The sequence below is a fragment of the Fringilla coelebs genome (genome assembly GCF_963513975.1).
Source record: "Fringilla coelebs genome assembly, chromosome: 5".
NCBI lineage: Eukaryota > Metazoa > Chordata > Aves > Passeriformes > Fringillidae > Fringilla > Fringilla coelebs.
The window spans coordinates 63736253-63754914 of record NC_140033.1 but is presented as its reverse complement, the minus strand read 5'-3'; the positions used below and the strand labels follow the sequence as shown (position 1 = coordinate 63754914).

The 18662-nt window shown below is 42.8% G+C and overlaps 1 protein-coding gene across 1 annotated transcript in view; it reads right to left on the bottom strand.

Annotated features, from left to right (window-relative positions):
• The window catches only part of STAB2 (stabilin 2), a gene marked incomplete at its 5' end in the record, with an annotated part of 80567 nt that overhangs the window by 42530 nt on the left and 19375 nt on the right, over positions 1-18662 (bottom strand). The window contains 19 exon segments of the mRNA XM_084205466.1: positions 725-772; positions 1756-1851; positions 2572-2667; positions 3055-3213; positions 3409-3502; positions 4487-4667; positions 5880-5991; positions 6508-6594; positions 7309-7343; positions 7346-7391; positions 8172-8222; positions 11422-11571; positions 12489-12569; positions 13236-13289; positions 13912-14031; positions 14124-14186; positions 14962-15105; positions 16783-16926; positions 17559-17641. Coding sequence (XP_084061592.1) covers positions 725-772; positions 1756-1851; positions 2572-2667; positions 3055-3213; positions 3409-3502; positions 4487-4667; positions 5880-5991; positions 6508-6594; positions 7309-7343; positions 7346-7391; positions 8172-8222; positions 11422-11571; positions 12489-12569; positions 13236-13289; positions 13912-14031; positions 14124-14186; positions 14962-15105; positions 16783-16926; positions 17559-17641 — 1844 coding nt within the window.

Genomic DNA, 18662 nt, shown 5'->3' with positions numbered 1-18662 from the left:
TAACCAAGTGGGATGGGATGACCCATCCCTGGAGATATTCAGGATCTGGCTGGGCAGGACTCTGAGCAACCTGACCTAGTTGAAGATGTCCCTGCTTATGGCAGGGAGATTGGACCAGATGGACTTTAAAGGTCCTTTTTTACTCAAACCATTCTATGATTCTATTTCCTGCACCTCAGCCAGGCCTGCACAGACTGAGTTGTTTCCTGCTCTCTTGCTGTGGCAGCAGCACACTGTCCAGCCATACACTTGCATTTTTCTGCCATGGGGCATGTGGAAATTGGGGGGGTAGGGCATTCCTTTCCTTCCCACTTGTCATTTTATTGAAAGAGATAAGTTTAAAGGAGACACCTGGGGTCCTGTCCAGTCCCTGCTCACACCCTACTGCTGCTTATCTGGGCTACAATGTGTTTTCATGCAAAATTAGTCATGGCTTATGTAGCTCCTTGCCTCAGAGAGCAGGCTTGGAACTAGTTCTGCTGCTTGTGCAGCTTCCTTACTGAATTTGGGTTCAGAAGTTTGTTTTCAGGCAGAAATTGGGAATCAGATGGTCAACCCCCCCACAACAGGTGGGAAAGGCACCCTGATGTCTCTCCAGATTTTCAGCTTCATCTCTCTTGTGGAAGTATTGCTGTGAGGCTCCAATTTCTAAACTCCGCAAGGCTCTGCATGTATTTCTGCAAACTTGAACATGCTACAGAAATTAACCATGAAGTGTACTTACATTAACCCACTGGTTAAAAGCAGCTGCTTCTGACAGAGTGGATAGCTCCTGATGAGAAAGAAGAGAGATCAATGAGTTTGTAAGCTATAATTAGCTGTACCAAAGTGCTCTTGACTGTGGGGCAACCCACCATGCCTGGCCTGGCTGATGTGACATGGAGGAGGAGGAGGAGGTTTTCAGTGTGAGTGAAAAGGAATGGCATTATTTATTTTTTTTTTTTAATACTTTCTGGTAATGGGAAAGGTGAATTTTCAATTCTTGAAAATCAGGCCATGGGTTGCTTAGATGTGTACCTGACCTTGGTACATATTGTGTATGACCCCAGGCTAAGCATTAATTTCCTGTAACTTTAAACTTAATTCTTCTCTTAACTCCATGCAAAATTGATTGAAATATGTTTTTTTTATCTGATATTTGTACAGCATCTTTCACATCACCCAGCCCTTATTCTGCCAGAGTACTTAAAACAGAGATAGATGGTAGTATAAGCAGGGGTGGCAGATAGTGCTCAGAGCCATGTAAGATTATTGCCAGGAACTGAGACTGAGGACACTTTCATTTTTCCTGTGCTGTTAAATGCATATTTATTTCACCAATTGACTTGCTTTGCTTTTATCTGCCTGTAGGTCAGCACAGTTTGCTTCAACATGATAAATTGATAATTTCCACTGAGAGTGCCTGCAGGGCAAAACTACAGAAGAGTTGACTGCTTGGTGCTCTCAGCTGGGAGGTGAGTGCTTAGCACTTCTGTAGCTCTGGACTCTGAGATTGGTGTTTTCCAATTTGTTTTCAATTTTGAACTTTCAATTTGTTTGAAGCCGGAAATATGCTCTGCTCCCTTAGGCCCCTTCCCAAGCCATGTTTTTAAACTCAACAAATTTATGAATCAGGAGAGTGTTCCCACTGGAGCATCCTTTGCAGAGACCATTTTCTGCCTGTTTGTAAAGGCTTTGCTGTTCTCTCTGGGTAAGAGGCAGGGTGAGCCCTGTGCAGCAGGTGCTGTGCCCAGAGGAGGTGACCCCAGCACTTACATCTGCAGCGCTTCCGTAGCAGGTCCTGCCGTCCCCCTCGTAGCCCTTTGGGCACACACACTCCCAGCCACGAGAAGACTCAAACTGACAAGTTGCCTTTGAACCAGAAAGAGAGAGAATTTGTCAAAGGAGAGCACTCCAGCATGGATGGCCTGTGAAACCCCTTGTTTATATACAAGGGGCCTGTTTATATACAAGTATCAGCTTACAAAGGAGCTTTTTTTCCATCTTCCATGGGTGTTCTCACCTTCCTGTAGGACACACTCCATCAGCCCAGGGCACTAACTCCCTCCCCTACCCACCATGCACTAAGTCTACAGGAATATAAACCCTTCCTCCACCTTTTTGTTTCCTCCCTACATGTTTGAGGTCCTATTTTTTCACCTGACTATGGCAGATCCATCCTCTGCTCCCCAGAGCTCCTCGCCTCAGCTCTGTGCCCCACCTGAGGATGGAACTACAGGGCACAGCAGGGCAGCAGCTACTGATAAAGCTGATAGATGCCTGGGTGACTTGGGTGAATATCCCAACAGGATAGTAGATCCAAGTTGTAATTGCTGGTAGAAAAAGCATTTATTTATTCTAGGCTTGAGATAATCCTTCTGTACTGGCAGATTTGGAGCAGACCTTGCACTTTATCCTCATGCACCATGCTGATGTGGTTCAAAGTTTTTGGTGCTTCTAGAACTGCTTGGAAAGTGCTTTCTCCAAAGGAAATTGCAGGCTTGAAATGGCAAATAAATTCTATGGTGTGCGCGGGAGGCGAGGCGTGATATGAATCTGAACACTTTGTTCAGAGAATGATTTATTACTCACCAGATGATGGCATTTTCCATTTTGTTCCAGGCACGAGTTTATGGGTGTGCATTCAATTCCATTCCCCTGAAATCCATCCTTACACTTACAGTCATTCTGTCGTTTCAATAAAACATGGCAATTCATTAAAATGATTAAAATACTGTTCATATTCTAGACGTGGTGAATTAGTTTCTCTGTGTTTCTGTAGCCTGGCATTGACTCCAGTGGAATGACACTGACTAATATCTGCAGAAGACCTTCATACCTGACATCTACTAATGCACTTTCTAAAAATGTGTTTGCTGAAAGAGCAAGAGAAAGGAGGGAACACCAGGACTGGAATTTAAGGAGACTGTTTTGGATGGGGAGCACCATGTGGAAATAACATCAGGGCTGTGAGGGAGAGGAGGATTTGGGGAAGAAAGCAGGGTAGGAAACCCAAGTTCTGGCAGAGCACAATGGTTGAGGACATGGAAGGTGGCAGTGACTGTGAGGACCTACCTGCCCTGGCCCGATGTATATGCAGGTGGCATTCTCGTGGCACGGTGCCGTGCTGGGCAGCAGGCAGGTGTTGATGGCTGAGCAGTCCCTTCCATCACCTGTCCATCCTGCCTGGCAAACACACCTGTGCTCCTCTGGGCCTGTCTGAACACACTCAGCCTAGGGGGAGATGCAGAGGCAGCCATTCAGGACTCTTAGGGGACATCTGCCTTTAGCCATCAGGCTTGTCTGAGCTCTGGACTGGGATCTGGGGAAAGAGCCTGGAACTCCAATGAAAACCTTGACTCTGATGTAGAAGTCTCTGGCCAAACCTTCCTCTTTGCTTGCCTTTCTGTGGGAAAAGCACGTACTTACATTGACATTGCAGCCCCCAGGGTTTGAAACAGCACAAGGATCAACTTTGCTGCAGCTGAAGCCATCTCCCTCATAGCCAGGTTTGCAAACACAGCTACAGAGACAAGAGGAGGAAGGAGGCGTTACACGTGACAGGACAGCTCCAAAGCAAAGTGATTGTTTTCCACTGCAATGTGCTATTTATAGGCAGCTTAAAATTGGCAACCTTGGATTTGTGATGCAAGTAGCTCAAGTGTGTACATTATGGGGTTTTTTTTTCCAAAATATTGACTGGGTTAATTGAGTCAAATCAGGGATCTATTCTCTGCATATGAGACAGGGAGTGGAATTAATTCTGAGCTGATGTTATCATTGCAAAGTTGAGCTAACAGCTCTGAAATCTTTATGGGCTGGCCATGCTCTCTCCCTGAAATGTGTGTGAGACAACGAGCCCTCCTGTTTCCCTGGGTCCCTTCCCAGGATTAACCTTAATTGGAGGGAATTATTTAAGCACTCAGGTTCTGCAGCATCCCCCTTAGTGCTTGTCGTGACTCATTATGGATAATACACTGCAGCAAGAGGCAAACTTACTGCATGTGAGGGTGAGCTTGAGGCAAGTGCAGGGCAGCTGAAGCAGTTAACAGGGTTTTGTGGTTAGGACTGGGGAACCTGTGCTGAAGTCTTTGGTGTGTGGTGTGCAAAACTTACCTGACCTGACCAGAGTGAGATATCCACCCTCAAACTGTTGAGAATGTCATTCTTTTTCAGCAAGGCTTAAACTCCTAAATCACTAAGGGGTGGTTAGAAATAAGAGCTTCCTAAAAGCCTCTGTAGATGCCAGTAGGAAGGGAGGCTTCTAATCAAGGATCAGATCTGTATGCAACTATCAATGTTAAATATGCAAGGTGCAGGGTATTGAGAACTTGTAATTATTATCTTGCAACTCAAGGCTGATGTGGTGCATGGTTATGCTTGTTAGCTGCACAGCAGGGTTGCAGTGGCTGCTGTCTGTGCACTGCTGCCAGGGTCTGTTTTGGTCAGGCAAACAGGGAAGAGCTGCAGCACAGTGAATATTAATGGATGCAGGCTACTGACTTACCTCACTGTGCCATCACTGAGCTGACAGTCTGCATGTGCATGGCAGAGCTGTAGGGAGGGCTCACAGGGAACAATCTGCTGCTCGCAGAGTTTCCCTGTGTATCCAGCTCTGCAGGATCCAGGCAGGCAGGTCCCATCGCTGTCTACTCGGTTATCACACTTCCCATTCATGCAGGGGCACTCTGCCAGAGATAAGCTACAATGAGCACTTCCACAGTGGAAAAAGGCATTTGCACTCCCATTTCTTATGAATCAGCCCTTCCTATTTTTTTCCAAGAATCTAAACTTTTGTATTTTTTTGACCTCACTCTGATGGGGGACTTTTGTTAATCATAGCCATGTCTTTTTGGGTGTGTTTTATGGGTAACTCTTTAAAACCTGTTGTATTTTTAAACTGCTCTTATCAATGAATTTCAAAGTGCTTCAGAGAAGTAGGAGCAAAATGCTATGTCCTAGACTATTAAAGTTATTCATTGCATGACTTTTGCTGCGCTTTCAGTGACAGGGTAAGCCTTTAAACACTGAGCCCACTGACCTTCCAGGTTGCACAGAGCATCAGCACAGACCTACCAGGACATTGCTAGGACTGGGTGGATTAGTGCTGCTGGAGGCACAGCAATGTGCCCAAGGGATAGAGCAGGAAAGCTTTGAGTACTCCAGAGAATTGTCAGTGACTAGTCAAGCAAACACTTATTACTTTGGTGGGATTGGAGTTTAGGCGCTACCACAATTCCTTATGGAATTTGTGTCTCAGCTTTTGTCCATGTACCTTTGAACCTTCAAGAGAGCTTTGCTTCCTGAATGGCAGGCTGTTTCACAACAAAAAAGACTAAAAATGGTTTTGTAGGTGAGGAATGTATGTATATTTGATGTTGTATATGCTGTAGACTCTCAAATGAATTATGGTTTGGCTCAGTAGAATTAAATCTGTCAGTGCAGAACTGTAAGCTATAAAATAGATCAGAAATTATTCAGTAAGGGTTGTTAAGTGGCCAAAACACAATCTGCTTATAGATCAACTTGTTCTTAGATTACAGATGTTTGTCATTGCAGGCAGAATCTGTTCTGTTGTGGGCAATGGTAGATGGGAACAGAATAGCAAAAATTTTCTTTTCAATTACTTGTGTGAGTGAGACAGAAACCAAAAGAACAATGAATTAGTATAAAACAAGATTTGACCCCTGCAAAAAGTCATTTATAGTATTTACACAGACCCTGGTCTTATGATGTGTCCATTTGAAACAGGAAATGAAAATACCCCAGGAACATCTTGCTCATCTTCCACAGGGACTGTTTAGCAACCAGTTCACTCCTGCCTGAACGCCACTAGGATCCAAAAGACCCATTGGGCTATTGCTCACACTGTTGTGCTGAGGCTGTAGAGCTGCACTTACCTTTGTCACACTGAGGTCCATATTTGCCAGGGTCTGAGCAGAACTGGCAGCTCAAGCCTTGAAATGCCTCGGAGCAAACACAAGTGCCATTTCCATCCAGGCCATCCATACACTGTGATATGGAGGGGAGGTGATTGTTATATATGAATTCAAACAAGTCTTTACCTTAGAAAAGACACTACATGCCTGTCCATATTTTGTGACTCAGACTCTCAGGAAGAGCTCCAGCTTTGCTGAGATAGGTGTTTCAAAGAAAAACTTTATGCTTTTTCTTTGCTGCTATGCATTCTACCATTCTTTGCAGTTTTTCTGTGAGAATAGTGAGCTGGGGGGTCATTACACTGTGCTGTGCAAATTAAAAGCATGAGAATGGGCCACTCAGCCTTGCCTGTGTGCTGTGTGTTGGAACCCTAGAAATCTGCAATTTGGGCATCTGAGAGGTGACAGATTCCCTTTCCCTCCTACCTACAACTGAACCTGAAATCCACAGCTATCACTGGACGCAGAGGAAGGGGGCAGCCCTTGTGGAGCCCAACATTCCTATTGTGCAGAAATGCTCCAGGGGCTTTTGGGACACAGCTCATCCTTCCCCCCTGGAGTGCAGGGTGCTGCTGGATGCTCTGCTTACCTGCCCATTCCCAGAGCAGGGTTTGGAGAAACCTCCTGGACATGGTCTGCAGTTAGGGCCAAAGAAGCCTTTGCAACACTTTGGTTCCTGCAAAATAAAGAAAATATCCTCTTTTTCAATGCTTTAGGGCAGAGGAAGTGCATAAAGACCAAATCTTTGCTGTATTTCAGCCCTCTGAGAAATGTCTGCATGGCTAACATGCAGAAAAGCCTGGTGTTGAACTAGGACCAGCTCTGAAATATCCTGTTAAAAACCAGGAGGGGTGTTGACAGTTCACTAAGGGGATGCACAGACGACCTGATATTGTCCTGGTTCTTATCAGGCTCAGGGTTAGCAATCCCCATCCTGTCCCCACTTATGAGCATGCCAGTGGGTATCTGCTCATATTGTGTGCAGTCTCATATTTGCCAGTGGGAGTGCCGTGGAATTAGGATGCAGGCAGTTTCCTTGGAAGCTGAGAGCAGGAACCTCAGGATGTTTCACCCCAGGGAGATGCTGTGACAGCCAGACATGCTGCTTTGATCTTCCTCCCTCCCCTCTGCACCAGGGTGGGATTTAGCCACCATGCAGCTCTGAATGGCCTTTTTGGTTGTATGTTATTTGTGCAGTGGCTTCTTGAGCTGTTTGTTATTTACCTCTGAGGTGTACACCAGCTCCTCTCAGCCTGGTGTTGAAGTGCATGGAAACTACATGCACATGTCCAAACATCTCTCAACTCCAAAAGGAAAGTTCACCATGTATAAGAGAAAATTTTGGAAAGATTTTACATACATTTCATTTTAAGGAGCTGTAATTCTATAGCTTTGCTGTTATATTGCAGGCTCTAGCACAGCCAATTTTTGAAAGGTTGGGCATTCAATAATACATCTCTGCTTTGAGAAAGGCTGGAACATGCACAAAAGAGAGGCATTAGTATTTCTAAGCTATGTAGAGTTCTGTGATACAGTCTTAATACCACAGCATAATTTACCTGGATAATTTATAGAAAGCACCTTGCTGGTATTGCATTAAAAAATTTTATCAAGTCATGTATTTTTCACTATACGAACTTTCTTTTGTTTCTGACTACTGACTTACAGGATTTCTATCAGTGGATTTTTATAAAATGGGGAATAACATTCCTGTGGTAGCTAGACCTGAATTTTGTATGTGGATTAATATGCAGCTAAATTTGTATCTCTTAGCTACAAAGCAGATGGGAGAGCTTCAATCCTTCCTGAACCTGTGTCTGCAGACTGTTACTTCAGGGAGGATGCTTAATCAAGGAAACTTGTAACAGATGTGAGGTCTATTTTAAACACATCCAGTTTATTAACTCTGAAAGCATTGTCATAGTGATTCTCACTCCTCACATCTCCCTTCTGCAGAAATAGGACTTGCTTCACCTGAGAAACAAGAGCTCCTATGAAGGATACAGGGAATTTTGCAACAGCTAACAAAGAAATTCTGGAATTGTCAGGAGATTCAGTCATTGCCAAAAAGAGATGAAAGTACTATCTATATCTGTATTTTTTATGCATTCTCCTGTTTTCATATGTGGTTCTTTTGCTCTCTATGTTGGCAGAGCAATAACCAAAATATGGGCATGCCTTCTCCCTATGCCTTTTGTACAACTGGTGAGTCTGCTGGGAAATGTCTCAGGATGGTCTTGGGATGGGCTGCACATCCTGGGGACAGGAAGGCAGTGCATGCTGTAAACAGCCTTCACACACACCCTAGATAGAAATGATAGACATAGGGATTTGAAAAGGTGTTACACCGACTGCTGAGATGCATCCTTATGGATGGCATACCCTGTAAATTTTAAGTACCTCTGGTTTATGACTTCTAAGTGTTCCAGCATGAATCTGGAACCAAAGCACAGCACCAGGGCTATATCTGCTGGCTCTGATTTTTGAAGAGTTGTTGTTCATTTCCACCTTCTCCTTTCTTACCCCATTTTTCCTTCCCTTACTCCCTTCTTTTAATGAACATGAAGCTTCCTCAACAGAAGAAAACAAGGACATGAATGCTCTGGTGTTCTAGACTCAGTATAATGAGTTAACTAATATTGTCTGAGAGCCTAGTACAGGCTACACATTTAACTTCTATGACAATATTTTATTTTTCCTGGAAAAGCACAGATTAATTGAGTCTAGACTGCAGGCACTGTGAACAGAAATTTGTCTTGTGTACAGGTGGCAAAGAGAAAAATATTGTTTGCTTCCACATGGCAGATCCAGTGGTACATAGATATTTTTTTGTCTTCACCCTTTGGTTGCTTTTTCTGACTAATTTTAATTTATCACCATGTAGTGGTGACTGGCAATTACATAAATGAGGAGATATAAACTCCAGTGGCAGATTTAAAGGTGAATTCTCTACAGGCTCTACATGCCATAACCTCAGAGAGGTTGAGCCTTTCAGAGTGTGGATATGGGGTTTGTCCAAGCTATTGCCCTTGTGACTGTCAATGTCTTGTTTTTCAATCAAGTTAGCATAAATCCTAGAGCAGCATCCATTGTGTTATGTGACTGTTTTGTAGCCACTGAACAGGAGACCATAAACCTGAATTATGGCACTTGTCCCACAGATTTATCACTGGGGCTGTGGGGAAAGAATCACGTACTGGTTTGGATTTAGTAGTCCCTCATGTTGTACAGGACTTAAAGGAATAAAGGATCAGAATTACAAAAGCATTTGTGCAGCAAATAGCTGAGGTACCAATACCACTACTATGTTTTAAAGATCTGTGGGTCAGATATATAGATAGATATATATATATATATATATATATTTTGGTAAATGTATTTTGATATTATAAAAGTTGTTTTACAAGCTGCATAGTCATATCTGAAGCTGACATAGAGTCTTGCCTTTGTGCTTCTGAAAATTCCTGTAAGTGTGCCTTTACCCCTTTAGAACCTAAAAATCTGGCTGATTGTTGTGGGCAGGTTCCCTCTGTTGCTCTGCTTGATGCTCAGAGCTACTTGGTGTCACCTACTCAGTCCCTTTCCTTGATGCTCAGTGCCACTTGGTGTCACCTACTCAGTCCCTTTCCTTGAAGCTCAGTGCCACTTGGTGTCACCTACTCAGTCTCTTTCTCCCCATGGAACAGTCCCAGCCACGTGTACCTGCTCCCTCCTCTTCCTGAGGATGGGAGTCTGGTCTCTCTCTTCTGCCATGCCCCACCAGAGGATGGAGAAAAGTGCCCCCTCCTCCAGGCAAGGTCAGATCTGCCTGTTCTCAGTGGCAGATTGATACACTGCCTTCACACTGAAGTCACTGGAGCACAGAGATCTGTTCCCATCCAATCTACCACTGGGGTGATGATCTCTGGGGGAAGGTGGAGGAGGGAGCTGGGGTCAGCTGCTCCTTCAGTGCTCTGAGCACTTGTCAGAGATCATCCAAACTGGCTGTGGTCCACACATCAGGCAGCACTGAGGACCTGTTGTCCCCTCTGTGCTCTTTGTGACATTAAGACTAAACCCTTCATGTCCTTCAGTTGGGCTCAGGTGTAGTTTTCAGCATTTGGCTATGGTTACATGGATAAGTATGCATTAGCCCAAAGGTTTCATATTTAGGGATGCAAAGTTCTTGTAAGTGTGTAGATCTACCATTTCCTACAAGGTTTGTGTCTTTTAACTCTTTAGTGTTTATTAGGTGCTGTTAGAAAAGTGTTAGTGTTTATTAGGTGCTGTAGAAAACTGTTTTCTGAGAGTGATGGGAATGCTTGGTGCAGAGCAAAAGTTGAAAAAGCCATTGCTCCTTTGTGTTTTCCTGGCTTGCAGTGCTCTGCTTAAATCTTAGCAGATATAACTACATTTTTAAATATGCATGAAGCTTTCAAGGCTGACAGAAGGTCCTAACTTAAATTTGGGGAATAATTTTTGTGACCAACAGTGTTGGTTTTGTCTTTAGATAACTTTTTGTCTATTGCTTTAGGACAGATTGATGTTGGAGATATTTTTTAGGTAGGTTTTGGGTAAGGAATTCAGATTACTGGAGTGTTTTGGGTGGGGATTGCTTTTTGCATCAGAGATTGCTGCTTGGAGCTCTGCCTGACTTATGATTATATTGCACATACAGCACTTTGTAGTTACTGCCAGATGTAACAGATCTTTACTGCCAGTGTTTTACATCAGGATCAGAGACTATTACATTTTGATGCTGTCCAGCTCTGCTGGGAGCCTCTTTGCAGGCTGTGGTTCTGGACTGTTGTAAGCTAAGACATTAAATGTTTTCCTTTTGTACCGGAACTGTCACTGGCCCAGATGTGGGCTTGAACGTGGTCCAGGGGCAGCTCACTGGGGCTGTGCTTATTCCAAGGCAAAGTTTGGTCTGACATTCAGCCCTCTTACCAGAAATAGCATCTGAATGTTACCAAGCAAAGGCCTGTACTGTGTTACCTAAGTGAGCCAGGTTTGACAGAATCCACCCTTTTAAATGGGAGAAGTTTTGTTTCTGGAGGCAAGCAGAGCTAGGGGAAATTGTGGCTGCTGAAAATGACATATTTCTAATATATAAATATAAAAATATTATGTTAATATTTTAACTTGCTGTTTCCTTTCCCTGCATATTTAGTAGAAAGTAAAATATTGGTCTGGAGTTGTTTTCCCTGAGAACATGACACTTTTAAATTCCCATGTACTTGTACGCACAGATGGGATTCAGGAACTGGAGGAAAGAGTTGGACTGGAGAGACAAAGAGTATTTCAAAGCATTAATGAAGCAACTAGATTTTTTTTAAGCTGGTATAGGATGTGTTCATATGAGTTCCCTGTTTGCAGTACTGCTAGGCTGGTGGCCATTGATTTATTTCCAAAAATACCTCTTTCAAGTGGATGATATCAGAAAAAATTAGTAAAGGGAAGAGGAAGCTGGAATGCCTTCTTTGGAAGAGTTGGAGACACAGATTCATTGTGATTCTCTTACCTTTGTGACCTGGCTTGTCTCCTCACACCAATGTGGTAGGATTGGAACAATTGTGGGTGGGATGAGAACACCCTCAAGGATATAAATGCGACCATTTTTTGCAACAATATCTGTTTCTTCCATTTTTTCTCCACTCACCAAGACCTTTCCCTATGAAACAATAAATTATTATTAATAATAAAGTATTTTTAGCTCCTCAGTTTCTGATGATTTAATTTTAAATGTGTAAAATTACTCTCTAGTCATACCTCTTTTGAATTTGCTATCTAATTTTTATTATGCTTGTTTATCTCACATATATTGTGTGTTTTCATGTATACTGGTCTTCAGCAGAAGTATCTAATTTTTTTCTATGAATCTGCCCTGTCAGCCTATGTAACTGGGGAATAAAAGACTGGCCAAAATGAGAAAACTAGTGATGACTTGAGGCACTGATTTCAGTGGGTTTAAACATGCCTTGGTGTTAGAAGAGGGGGAAAGTGAGAGTCTGGGATCTATCCAAATTCACAGAAGAGATGAAAAAAAGTATTTTTTCTGCATTTACTCCTGCAGCTGCTCGGCCCTTACAAGAATTTTTATAGGTGCATCTCTACTCTAGAAGAGAAGGAAGCTAACCTAACAGATCAGCTTGGTTTTGCACAAGTACTGATCAATTAACGCTTTTAAAAATCTCTTCACTAGGTACATCAGGATCAGAGACTATAATATTACAGAGAGAAAAAGAATATTTTTGTGTGCACTGATAAGTGTTCAAAATGACTAAAATATGTAACAGAAGGATTTTAAATAGATTATTTTTTAAAATAAGGCAGAGCATGAATGAGGATCATTCCTGGACTGTGGATAAGCTTAAGGACAAAGCCCCTGTAGGCTGTCCTTGTATACCAATCATTTGCTCTGCATCCTTTATAATATTAATGTTAACAGTAGGTGGGAATGAGAAGTTGAAAATTCCTGCCACATCATAGCAAGAAATTCCTCTGCTAATGCCTCCCCCATCCCTTTTTGTTGCCTGTAAAGTTGCCTCGATCAGAGTGAGCTGCTCCCAGGGGAGGGCTGTGACTTACAGTGCTGGTCCTGTTAAAGTGAATGAACTGCTTTGCCATGGTCCTGATGTGCTCTATTGAGACAAGGCTGGCAATCTCTAGCTGAAATGAATATAAATTGGTTGAGACAAGTGTAATATCATTACTCTCTTCAAATCCAGACACATTTTGCAATAAAGACTTTGGGAAGAGAAAATCATCATCAATGTGACAATTGTTATCAATTGACAAACCAGCTTGTGTAACAAAGCAAGTGCCATTAAATCATGACTGAGCTTGCTGGTTCCTGCAGGTGAGGACCTTATTGCTCCTTAAAATAATATTAATTTTTCTTCCAATTATAACACTCAGTCTAATTAAAGTTAATACTTTTCTCTAAAAATAGTCCTGTTTGCATCCACCGTTGTGGTGGTGCTGGTACCATGAAGGTACATGTGGTTCTCATGTTCCCACTCTGCTGGGAGTGACCACATCAGATTATACAAACTGAGCCTTTCATTAAGGATACAAGCACTTCTTTCCTTCCTTCCCCACCACAGAGGCTGGGGTGGGGATGAACTTCCCCCCAGGAAAAACAAGGGGCTTGCTTAGAGGATGGAAAAAACCCAGCTCTTTCTGAAAAACGGATTTTATCAGAATAGGCTCAGAGGTAGCTCGATTTCAAGGGCAGAAAGTCCTTTTCCTGCTACTCATGCCTGCAGTCCTGACAATGCCCCTGCCAGTGGCTCTTGTCCCTGCACCCTGGGCTGGCAGAGCAGCTGTGCTCACCTCAGTGTTGGAGACGATGTGATACCGGACCAGCTCCAGCAGCTTCCAGGAACCCTGCCAGTGCACAAAACAGGCTCTTTTAGCCCAAAACGAGCCTCAGCAACCCAGTCTGGCTTGTTGAGTAGACATGGGCATGAGAACAGCATCACTGACCAGTGCACCAGAAACCTCTGGGTCAGTGGTGCTGTTCAGCTTGTGGCAGGCTCCCTGGCATTCCATGCCCTCATCCCTACACCGCATTTTATTTTGACACGGACCTTCAATGGCATGGATCTATTTTGGGACAGGCAGGAGGTGTCCAGGGGACAGGGTACCAAGATCCACCTCCTGGGACCCCACCAGCAGTGACTCCCATCCACCCTTGTGGCAGCTGCTTCCCTTGACTGTTCCCACCAAGGGTGGTGCATCCCAGGAGAGGTTTGGGGCTGTGCCGTGTGTCTGTCCAGGCTGTGATGTCTGGGCAAAAGCAGAGGACTGGGGGCCTGGTGTGGAGGAATATGTGATGGGAGACTCCAGATCCTTTTCCTCTCTAGGTGTTTTGGTCTTTAATTGTTAGAGATGGCTTCCAGCATAGGAGCTAATTCAGATGAACTCTGGACAATGCATGACACTAATTCAGATGAATCTCCTATCCATCTGCTGCCTGAGAAAGATTTGCCTTATGGAAAGACTGTACCTCTGCAGAAAGCAGGTAATCCAGAACCTCAGCTTTCATATTACTCAGAGCCTTGTTACTTGGAACAAAGACTGTGTAAGCCTGGTTGTCCTGCTGCAAATCCATTGCTAGGCCAGTTTTCTGTTTTGGTTTAAAAATAAAAGTGAAATTACATATCCATGTTGAAGAACATCTGTAAGAAGCCTTATGTAACTGCTTTAATGGATCCTTACCTCTAACAAAGATGTAAATTGGCTGTATCTTCCATTAGCCTGAAGTAATGACATTATAGTTTTCTGAAATAGGATAAAAGTAAGATTTGATTTAGTTGGGAAAATGAAATAAGTGCCAGTTCTTATGAGACATTTCTTGACTTATTGTGTGAGTCTCAATCGTTACAGATTGAATGCATCTCATTTGGGGGGCTGGTGGTGCTTGGAAATGACTGAGATGGCAGCACTTTTTTCCTGGTGCTATGCTGGTTTATAGTTAGATTTTGTCATTTTCCTGAAATACTGGGTGGTCACAGGAAACACAGCTGTGTGTGTATGGGGAAAGAGTTTTTATCTCTTCATCCCAAATGAAAAAAAGGCAAAGGAGTAAAATATTTGAAAAACGCAACATAAGGAAGGGAACTTTTAAGAAAGCATGATAAGCTGGGCACCAGAACCCTAAAACATTACAAATCATAATTTATTTTAATATTAGCCTTTCGGAGGGAGGAATTGAAACTTTGAACACAAGTCTTGTCTGGTATCTGTACAGATGCCCCTCCTTTTAGTGTGTGACCCTGGCATTCAGTGAAATTCACTGATCATGACGGCCAATTTTCCAAGGAACCAACCAGATGCAGTGAGAACATCCAAACCCTCCACGGTCCAGCTTGGCAGAAAGGTGAATGTCTGTTTTCTGTGGAAACTGTCTCATTACCTTTCACTTTGAATATTGCTTCATTGGGCTGATGTGCTAGGGCTCAGTAGAGTTTGCTAAGTTTCTGTCAGTCACATCCACCTCATGTGAAACTGTTTCAAGAGAAAGTTTGACATTGCCTGTCTGTAACTTAGGGCTCACCTCTTTGCTGCCCTCAAATGTTGGCTCCACGTTGTCCATGGCTTTGTCGATTATGTGCAAAATTCCATTGGAAGCAACAATATCTCCCTGCAAAATTTTTCCTTTCCCCCTTCCTCCTTGGATTCTAATTCTCAGTTGATTATCCTGAAAGAAACCAGGCAATGGGTAGTGAATTCTTTATTATGAAATGGCAGCAGTGTGTACACAGGCTGAATGTACTTTAAGACCCCTTCTTGTTGCCAACATCTAAAAAAATTTAAATCTGGGGAGGCTAAATATTGCTTCCAGTGCTTATCAAGGAAATGGAAAAAAAACCCTTTGGAATCAGGACCATGTTCTTTTGCTTCAGGACAGCAAAATTCAGAAGAGAAATGAGACAGGCCCTGAGGGGGATTCAGTTTACCTGAAAGTGTCGTGGTGACTGCCAGTAAAAAAAATCTTCTAAGAAATTATTTAAAATATTGTTGCACTGGAAAGGTCTGCTCCTATACACTTGTGGGACTCTAACCCATTTCCTTATATTCGATGTATATTTAAAACAACAAAATGTTGCTGATTCTGCACTGTACTGAAGCCTCAGGAAACAAACAGGGCTCAGACAGAAAGGATGTTTTCCTGTTACAAAGGGAGTGTGTACTCACTGAACATATAAAATAGATATCTCTGCTCAGATGCCACTGCTCTACTGCAAAACATAACAAGTACTTGATTTCAGCCTCCACATAGGCCCAGTCCATCAAGAGACACATAATGGACCAAGAACAATAATTCCAGGTTATAAAATCTAGTGTATCATCCACAGAGAACAAGGTTTTTTTAAAACTGTGGGACCAGACTGCCCAGGTGATTACTGACATTGGGTGATCTCGGCTAATGCTGAATTCTGCTATATATTTCCCAAATAATATATTTCATATGTTATTTATATATGGTTAATTGCCCCATGTTCTCTCTCTGCTGGGATTCCATCTGCTGCCTTGTCCCAAGGCTGCTGATGCTCACTGCAGCTCAGCCAGTGCCTGCTCCATGGGAGCAGTGCTCACAGGTTTCCAGCATAAGCTCTGTGGTTTTTTTTCCCCCTGCCAACTCTTGCTTCACCTGGGCTCTCTTAGCACCCCTCCCCTGCCCCCCCAGCTCTGTTGGTCATACCTGCAGATTCAAGATAACACCATTTTAGCAAACATTTTAGACCAGTCTCTGTTAAAGTCACTCAGTGCTAATACGTGACTAAAGGTAACTTTTTTTTCCCCAGTTTTAGTGGGAGCTTTGATGCCAGTGAGGTTTGAAGTTTGGCTTGAACTCCTTGTAGTGCATGGCCATGGCAGTGGTTTTTCCTAATCTAAGAGTTATCTTCACCCTGATATCTCTCTGCAGAAAGAGTGTTCCTGCTCCTTGTGGAGGGAACAGAGAGCACTATCCTGAAAGCCACTTACTGTCACCGACATGTGCTATGAAAAATCCTTTCCTTAGGATTTTTCCTCCTGAGAAGCTGAGAGGCCTCAGGAACAAAGTGTAAACAATGATTATCTGCTGCTGTGGAATGCAGCAGGTGGATCTGGGATTGGTCTCATGTGGTTGTTTCTGATTAATGGCCAATCACAGTCCAGCTGTCTCAGACTGTTTCTGTCAGTCTGAGCTTTGTTATTCATTCCTTTTCGATTCTCAGCCAGCCTTCTGATGAAATCCTTTCTTCTATTCTTTTAGTATAGTTTTTAATATAATATATATCATAAAATAATAAATCAAGCCTTCTGAATATGGACTCAACTTTCTCATCTCTTCCCTCATCCTGGGACCCCTGTGATCACCGTCACAACTTACCTTTTCTCCCTTTGACATCTCTCCTGACTTGCCAGTCAAAGTATATATTACATTAGCGTTAGTCAAGCTACTGGTGTTCAGTTGACCTGCAATAATATGGAGTTTCATGAAGTACTGGGCTTTCTGTTTATTTTTCAGAAGATCCTTTACCTAGAAAAGCAGAGGAACAGAGATTTATTTCAATGCAAGCTTTATATTAAAAAAAAAAGGTGAATACTTTTTTGCTCTCTTCAGTTGTTAAATTCTGAAATTACATATTTTACCCTGAAGTGAAGTGATGGAGTCTGAAAAAAGTGGAGACCTTTCTTGGTTTTGGTTCAGCTCGCATTTTACCCTCATGTCCCTGCATGAGCAGCAGGTGCCTCCAGAATTGTCCTGATGTCAGTGGAAGGTGCTATTAGGTGTCAGTCTCTTTTGTTTTTTCACTAAAGCCATTTTTTTTTTATGCCCCTTATGTAAAAGGTGACCTGAAGTCCTTGCTGCTGACAATTCAGATCTCTGTTCAACCCCGGGCTCAAATGAGTTAAAAGACTTTGAGCATAGTCATGTAAGACCATCCAAAACTTAGCTTGGGGTGTGACAGCGTTCCACCCAAATTATTTAGTTTTTCTTTAAAGTGTGAAAAATGCAGGCTGTGGCCCTAGATTTAAATGTGACTGGAAGTGTACTAGAGCCAAGTATTTGTATCTGCTGAATTCACAACACTTACAGCACAGCTGAGATTTCTGCAGAAGCCAAATCCCCCAAATGTGAAACCTTTTCTCTTGTTTACTTACATTTGTGCCTTTGAGTCCCTTGTTTGTTGGTACAAGCACAGTAAATGGTCCCAGAGTGCTCAGCTGCCATTCATAGGTATTTTCTTATGAGAAGAAGGAATAAAAAAAGTTTAAATGCCTATTGAAAACCTCATTTGCCAAAGGGACTGTGCAAAGCTGTGAAGGGAGAATAAGCAATAACAGTATCTGATTATTAAATATTAATTTAAGGTTCTAAAGTACAAGCCATTAAAAGATGAGAGACAGATGGGATGTGGAATCCAGGTGCTGCTCCATATTTGACACAAAATGAGGCAAAGCATTCAGGATGCTTCTGGCAGCCTGGATTCTGTGGCATGCAGGCCAGGGCAAGGACACAAAACCAGCAGCTTCTTTGGGGATGTGTCCTTACAGGAAGACAGCCTTCTGATTTAAATCAATTCAGTCTCTATGGGGTGAGAAATATGCAGCTGATAACCTGCTGCTACTGGAAATATTAGGTAATCAAAACTAGATGCACTGAAAGTTAATTAGAATTCATTTACTACCCAGAAGCTGTTTCTGTATCCAAGACAGTAGCAGGAGAGACCACTGGTTTCTGCAGCTGAAGGCATTAAATATTTCTGATATTTAGCTCTTTTCCTAGAGGTATAAAATCAGAACTGGAAAAATCTTAACAGTTGTTACAGGTGTATTATATAGAGAATATATCTCAAAATTAATGTGCTGTCCTACAAAGCATCTATAAATTCTTAGCTTTTGAAAGACATCAGTGTGGAGTGAACATGTTTTAAGTTAACCTGGTTAGTGGTTAATGTGTCTTTGTAGCTTCTGGCAAGTAGATCATATGGCACATTTACCTCTAAAACTTAACCAAAGCACATGAAATCTGGGTTGCTGTTAACTCAGCAGGCTGGGCACTTTTCAGACACGTGAGGAGCAATGCACAGAGAAACTGCAACTGAACTCTCACTGCTGAGGCAATGGATATTGATCCTCAGCACTGAGTATGAAAGGCTTTGCCAAGTTTTGACCTTGGCCAGCAATGGGGGATCCTTTTTCCTTCTGTTCAGGAATTCATGGTCTTTATTTTAATTGCTGGGCTCCGTGGGACTGAGCAAATTA